This window comes from Daphnia carinata, chromosome 4, assembly GCF_022539665.2.
Source record: "Daphnia carinata strain CSIRO-1 chromosome 4, CSIRO_AGI_Dcar_HiC_V3, whole genome shotgun sequence".
In the NCBI taxonomy this organism is placed as follows: Eukaryota; Metazoa; Arthropoda; class Branchiopoda; order Diplostraca; family Daphniidae; genus Daphnia; species Daphnia carinata.
This window is the reverse complement of record NC_081334.1, coordinates 6482733-6489237: the sequence shown is the minus strand read 5'-3', so window position 1 is coordinate 6489237 and position 6505 is coordinate 6482733. Positions and strand designations below refer to the sequence as shown.

At 41.6% G+C, this 6505-nt stretch overlaps 2 protein-coding genes and 1 long non-coding RNA gene across 4 annotated transcripts in view; all 3 read right to left on the bottom strand.

Moving 5' to 3' along the window:
* Nucleotides 1-639: 639 nt before the first annotated feature.
* On the bottom strand, nucleotides 640-1713 carry LOC132087891 (ATP-dependent RNA helicase DDX4-like). Its single transcript, XM_059494919.1, has 3 exons — nucleotides 1133-1713; nucleotides 790-1068; nucleotides 640-735 (listed from the first exon to the last, which is right to left on the bottom strand). Exons 1-3 carry the CDS (start codon nucleotides 1196-1198, stop codon nucleotides 697-699), a joined length of 384 nt encoding a protein of 127 aa, XP_059350902.1. The 5' UTR covers nucleotides 1199-1713; the 3' UTR covers nucleotides 640-696.
* A 169-nt stretch (nucleotides 1714-1882) lies between these two features.
* LOC130687370 (uncharacterized) lies at nucleotides 1883-2704 on the bottom strand. Its single transcript, XR_009000130.2, has 4 exons — nucleotides 2596-2704; nucleotides 2469-2537; nucleotides 2218-2411; nucleotides 1883-2153 (listed from the first exon to the last, which is right to left on the bottom strand). It is a non-coding gene; the product is annotated as an uncharacterized LOC130687370 (long non-coding RNA).
* A 911-nt stretch (nucleotides 2705-3615) lies between these two features.
* The window catches only part of LOC130687365 (actin, muscle), a 29555-nt gene continuing 26665 nt past the window's right edge, over nucleotides 3616-6505 (bottom strand). Inside the window, exons 1-7 of one of the 2 annotated variants that reach the window (XM_057510513.2) lie at nucleotides 6101-6238; nucleotides 5758-5929; nucleotides 4999-5238; nucleotides 4789-4927; nucleotides 4600-4707; nucleotides 4366-4493; nucleotides 3616-4294 (exon numbers count right to left, since the gene is read on the bottom strand). In XM_057510513.2, coding sequence (XP_057366496.1) covers nucleotides 3905-4294; nucleotides 4366-4493; nucleotides 4600-4707; nucleotides 4789-4927; nucleotides 4999-5238; nucleotides 5758-5883 — 1131 coding nt within the window. In that variant the 5' untranslated portion in view covers nucleotides 5884-5929; nucleotides 6101-6238 and the 3' untranslated portion in view covers nucleotides 3616-3904. Of the gene's footprint in view, nucleotides 4295-4365; nucleotides 4494-4599; nucleotides 4708-4788; nucleotides 4928-4998; nucleotides 5239-5757; nucleotides 5930-6100; nucleotides 6239-6505 lie in introns of those variants that run through there. The other variant, XM_059495108.1, reaches the window with a different exon arrangement.

Below are 6505 nucleotides of genomic sequence, written 5' to 3'. Positions count from 1 at the left end.
TATTTTATAAAAAAAATTTTATTGACAATTCTCTGCACATTAGAATTACATTTGCAACTTTAAAAAGGCACAATAGCCCTTTCAAAAGTTGCCGTCAACCCAGGCAGGGGGAGACACTGCCTTGTTGACCCACCGGGGAGATTACCCGGTGATTGGCTAAGAGAAGCCGGAAGAAGAGCCGAAGATTTGGAACATTTTTACTGGAGCGATTAACCTTTAGTTCGGATTTGTGGTTAGCCACTTCGCCCTCCGTGAACACATCATCGGACTAAGCGGACCCCCACGTCCCCTTTCCGGCCAGAGCCCTCCAAACCTCGGTATATGTTGTTTTTATATATACCGTACAGTAGGGGCATGACCCCCTACGGGCTTATTACGAGTCAAGGGGAAACGGGGCTACGGAAAGGAAGGGAGCCCAGATATGCACTTCAATTTATGAAAAATTAAATACCGTTTATAAATGAGAATCTGAATGAAGTCTGGAAATTCCATGTAGTGTATCCAAAAATAATAATTTATTCAGGACCTTGCCCCAAACAGAAACCTTTTCAGATCAAAATTTATTGTTCATCTATAATAAGACAGTAAACACCATTAGGCATAAAAACTCTTAATTCATATATACAGTTCATACCTTACATGATTCGTGAGTTGATTGCGAGCATATTCTTCTGTCAGAAGCTTCGAAAGAGACATTTACGATTTTCGTTTATGCTCACCATGGATGCTGGTAGACTAGACATTTAAAGTTAAGACACTTTGCCCAATTCCAACAGTTTTGATTCTTACTTGTAGGTTGTTATTGCACGAGAATGCAGCGACGAAATCCGCGGTCTTTTTGCTGTTGACAAAAAGGATAGTCTTGGCACCACCGAGATCTTGTAAAACTTCGATCAGCTTAGCTCTCTTATCTCTTTTCGAGCACTGAAAAAACAGCTGTTCAACATCCGGATTGGTGCCACCGACAATGCCTGTTGTGACGAATATGTAGTCTTCCATGTACGTCGCAGCCAGCGCTTGCACTTCATCTGGGAATGTAGCCGACAATATACAAACACGACGGATTCCCTACAGAGAAACAAATAGTATTACATCAGTCAAATCTCATATTCAAAAGCCATCGAGGACATACTTTCGGATGCATCGTTGGATGATTGACAATTTTTTCAACATTGGGACCGAAACCCATATCAAGCATTCGATCAGCTTCGTCCAAAATTTAAAACCTGACTCCCGAGAAGTCAAATACTTCACGGTCGAGAAAATCATTGAATCGCCCCGCGGTCGCGACAAAAATATTGCACCCAGCTTGAAGATTTGACCGCTGATGGCTCGTGAGAGTTCCTCCATATATAATCACAGACTTTAAAACCGAACTGTAGGAGAATTTACACGCCTCGCGGTGAATTTGAATGGCCAATTCACGAGTGGGTGCGACAATTACAACTTCTGGCTTATGCCCCATGGCATGGGACGCACCAACAACACCTTGTTCTAACAATATGTTCATAACCGGTACCAAGTACGCCGCCTGCATGAAAAAATGTAAAATTTTAGATGAGTTAATCAACGAATATCACGAAGGGTTTCTTGAGTATCTTAGATGCAATTGGACCTTTTAGTAGTCGCAATCACCGGCGTGCCCACTCAAAATTACTTTTACTTCAACTTACCCAGTTCATACCGACCCATTCGAATCAAGTCAGTACAAGGGCATCAAGGTTTCAAAGTTACACAGCGTTAATTAGTTGGATTACCGTTTTTCCGAAGCCTCTTTTGGCAAGAATAACTACAACTGAAGCTTTCTGAACAGGTGTTGGTTTTATGTAGCCAGAATTCTTAATGTTTTGAAGTAGTAGTTGGTGCAGAGCGGCTTGTTCGAATGATGTTATGTATTGAAGTATATCTTTTCCTGTAGCCTAAAGCAAACACAATAGATATTTAAAAAAAAATACAGTTTCGAGAAATGGCTTACATGTAGGACGACTTTATCAAAATTGTTAAAGCCTTTCCACATAGACAATGCCCTTAAACAGTTCCTTTTCGTCACATGTCACAGCTTCTGGAATGTATTGCTCATGTGGCTTTCCATCTTCCGTCAATTCACTGAAGAGATTCGGGCAGCCTTTCGAGGTGTGGTCAGCTTCATTACACTAGGAGTAAAACAATGAACACTGCAACATAATATATTTTTGTGAAGATATAATTGATGTTTACATCGTAACAGTTGCTGCCACCAATGCTTCCTTCTTGAGGAAAATCCTTTGCTACATTGCCCTCTTCTTCGTTAAAAATGAGCACTAAAAATGATGTTTTTTTTGTTTTTTGTTTATCTCATGGCAGGTACGACTTCCACCACCGCCACGACCCTCTTGTGGACAATCCGTCGAGAAATGTCCCCCTTCCCCATACTATAAAAAGCACCAAAAAGTTAAGTTCGAACACATGTTTCGATATTTTCATCTTACTTTGTGACGTCAACGGACCACTACCGCCGCCCCCACCAGCTTGTGGACACTGGCAAAATGTCCTTCACACTGTTATACAAAACCACAGTTTAAAGTAATCACACTAGGAATACAAGAAAACACTTACCTTGTGACCCTGGACAGAAAAAATGTAGAACAGAATGAAACAAATAAGATTATATAGAGAGGTAAAGAAGTAAAATCTAGCGAGGACGGTCTATCTAGCGAGTTAAGGTAGACAGCAGACTACACGCGTTAAGCCAATCTAACAATATGCCTGAAAAAAAACTGTCCGATGAGCCACGGTTTAAGGCGCCTCTCGTGGACGCAAAAGTCATTACGAGAAATTTTATCCGCCACAAACTAAATGTTTTTAAACATTTAAAGTACTTTTCCAAATGAAAATTTAACTTAAGAAAATTAATATGTTTGAGAAATATAAAGACGTTATTGTGTATTACTTTCACATCGCAACAACCAATAATGACTTTATATTACTCAAACATATTATCTATACCTAAAACAAGCAATTATTCTCATTGCTATTAGAATTACATTCATTATAATTGCTGCAGCACAAAATGGAAAGTTAATAGTTAATAGTAATAATAATGAAGTTAAGTAAGTAGAATATAACAAAATAATTATTTTATAGTTGTATTGTAATCAAATAAAGTTATTAATTTAAAAAATTATATATTTATATGGCTAGAATGCGTAAAGTTGTATTTAGAAAATTAAATAGAAATCCGGGCGATAGATGGCCATAGCTGTAAAAAAGAAAAAAAAGGCCGAAATTTTTCTTTTTTTTCAGCATTCGTGGTTTATTTCGGTCAAGGCCTACCCTACAATAGGATATAAATTGTTCGTAGAATAAACACGTCATTGCGTTATGTGAGTGTCATTCTGTTGGTAACATATCTATTGACGTTTGAATTTGCGCTGCAGGTTTTCGATAAATTCCCCTTACTAAATGGTTAACTAGAGAACAGGAGCTGTCTATTAAAAAGTGTGTCCAACTACGTTCCGTATCTTTGATAATGCTGAAATTGCTCTTCGGTCGTCAAAAAAGAGCTTGAGATTCGGAATCTATCACCTTTTTAAAAAACCGGATACTACTTCGTCCAGAAAAGAAACACTGACAACATTTCGGATAGCTGAACTTGCATTCACAACTCAACTGCATGTGGGTTTGACACAGTTTCATCGTTTCCAAAATACAACCTTCGAACTGAAACAACAAAAAAGTTAAGTTGACAGCAAAAAATTTGGTCAACAAAAAAAAAAACGAATTTCAAAATAATGTAGCAACAAATCAAGAACAACAAGAAGTAAAAAAAAAAAGCAGCGCCCAGTAAATTCATGGCATTAGGCCTACATAAGGTGGAGAGCGAAGTTTGCCTCCTTCTCCCGTCGTATAGTGCTAGACAGATGACTTAGAAGCATTTGCGGTGGACAATGCCAGGGCCGGACTCGTCATATTCCTGTTTGGAGATCCACATCTGTTGGAAGGTGGACAGAGAGGCCAAGATGGAGCCACCGATCCAGACGGAGTATTTACGCTCAGGGGGAGCGATGATCTTGATCTTGATGGTGGATGGGGCCAAGGCGGTGATTTCCTTTTGCATACGATCAGCAATACCGGGGTACATGGTGGTTCCGCCGGAGAGGACAGTGTTGGCGTACAGATCCTTACGGATGTCGACGTCGCACTTCATGATCGAGTTGTAGACGGTCTCGTGGATACCGCACGATTCCATACCCAAGAATGAGGGCTGGAAGAGGGCTTCGGGGCAACGGAAACGTTCATTACCGATGGTGATGACCTGTTAAAACAAGGAGAATATGGTCACAATCAAGCAGCTGAAATAAGACGCATCAATCAATGCCAGCATACCTGGCCATCGGGCAATTCATAGGATTTCTCAAGGGAGGTGGAGGCAGCGGCGGTGGCCATTTCCTGCTCGAAGTCCAAAGCGACGTAGCACAATTTCTCCTTGATGTCACGAACGATTTCACGCTCAGCTGTTGGCCACATCAAGCCCGAAAGAAAACAAGAATTTCCATTCAATTCGTAAGCTCTTAACAGGAAGCTAAGTTTGCAGCGTTAAAGCAATCTTTTCATTTTTACCGGTGGTGGTGAAGCTGTAGCCACGCTCGGTCAAGATCTTCATCAAGTAGTCAGTCAAGTCACGGCCGGCCAAGTCCAAACGAAGGATGGCGTGGGGCAGAGCATAACCTAATTTGTTCAACAAAGATAATGTAATCATTTTCCTACTTGATTATTCGTAAAACATTTCGCTTTTCGTAAATGACAAACCTTCATAGATGGGGACAGTGTGGGAGACACCATCACCAGAGTCGAGCACGATACCGGTGGTACGACCGGAAGCGTACAGGGAGAGGACGGCCTGGATGGCAACGTACATGGCCGGGGTGTTGAAGGTCTCGAACATGATCTGCAAAAACAAGACAAGCAAACCAAAGATTGAAACCCAATTGATGATTCAAATCATTTGATGAATCATACCTGGGTCATCTTCTCGCGGTTAGCCTTGGGGTTGAGGGGAGCCTCCGTCAACAAGACGGGGTGTTCCTCGGGAGCGACACGCAACTCGTTGTAGAAAGTGTGATGCCAGATCTTCTCCATGTCATCCCAGTTGGTGACGATACCGTGTTCAATGGGGTACTTCAAAGTCAAAATACCACGTTTGGATTGGGCCTCATCACCGACGTACGAGTCCTTTTGGCCCATACCCACCATGACACCCTGTAATGGATAAAAACAAAATCGGTTAGTCTCCACTTACAGTCCATCAGCTTGATCGTTTCATCGTTGCATGGGAAACACCCTACATTTTAACGTTTACGAGGAGGCGAATCACAGACAAGGACGTCTACAATCTGGGATTCCAAAAAGAGGAGTATCTTTGAACGACATTGATATCAGGTGGCTAAGGCCAAACTGAACTGGGGCTATTTTAGCCACAAGACCTACTTCTGTCAAAGCTAATTTTAGCTGGCATCCGACTTCCCGCCATCGCATCCTCATCGGTCTTTTATGGAAGTGCCAGAATGCCTGGATTTCCCCTACATTTTGTTTCAAATTTCAACTATTGGGATGTCCCTTTCCCAGAACTCTTTTAAACAGCATCAAACGAAATACTTCCCAAATTTAAATATGAAATCCTTTTGATACGTAAACCCCTTGAAAGTTATACTGGGAAATCTCCGATTTCAAGCAGTTTCACATAAAGATTGCTTGATATATTGGGTGGGATCTTTATACCTGGTGGCGCGGGCGGCCGACGATAGATGGGAAGACGGCACGAGGGGCGTCATCTCCGGCGAATCCAGCCTTGCACATACCGGATCCGTTGTCCACAACCAAAGCGGCAACATCATCGTCACACATGTTGACTGATTAGGGTTTCTTTGAACGAGTAAATGGGTAAAAGATTCTGCAAAAACAAAAAACAAAAACCATAAGGATTTTTCACAGAAGTAAGTTAGACGCACTTGAAATGGTTTCGCTCAACTTCAAGTGTGCTTTCAAAAACTTAAGCACAGTGTTTCACTAGTTAAACTTGTAAACGAATTCAACATAATACAGCAGGGCAAGAATATCTTACCAGGTACGTTTGCTCTGTGGAGCTATCCGACTGGGGACGATCTGGTGTACTGACAACTCGGAAACGCTCGTCTTATAAAGGGCTCGGGAGGGCTGCCCACTCGCTTATTCCAGACGTCTGACTAGGCCACGTAAGGAGGTAGTATTAAAAAAAAAAAAAAAAAAAAAAAAAAATGAGAGGGAGAGAAAGTGTGTAGGAGAGGGGGGGGGGAGGGGGGGTGATTCAAGACAAAAATATCTTTTGCTTCTCCCGAGATCCTGCGTCTTTTACTATATACTCGCAGACGAAGACCAAACATGGCCTTTAACGTACTCGCCGTTCGGAACCCATTCTCACTCCATATACTGAGCTTCAGACCATCGCCTGACGATTACCCTAAGAGTAAAAGAAAATAAAATTTTTTTT

What these genes read in the sequence shown, in the direction of transcription:
- LOC132087891 (XM_059494919.1), bottom strand. Translation starts at nt 1,198, where the DNA reads ATGCTTGATATGGGTTTCGGTCCCAATGTTGAAAAAATTGTCAATCAT. An exon ending in ATCCAACGATGCATCCGAAA is followed by an intron (nt 1,069 to 1,132) that starts GTATGTCCTCGA and finishes GTTTCTCTGTAG; the next exon opens with GGAATCCGTCGTGTTTGTAT. An exon ending in CGTGCAATAACAACCTACAA is followed by an intron (nt 736 to 789) that starts GTAAGAATCAAA and finishes TTAAATGTCTAG; the next exon opens with TCTACCAGCATCCATGGTGA.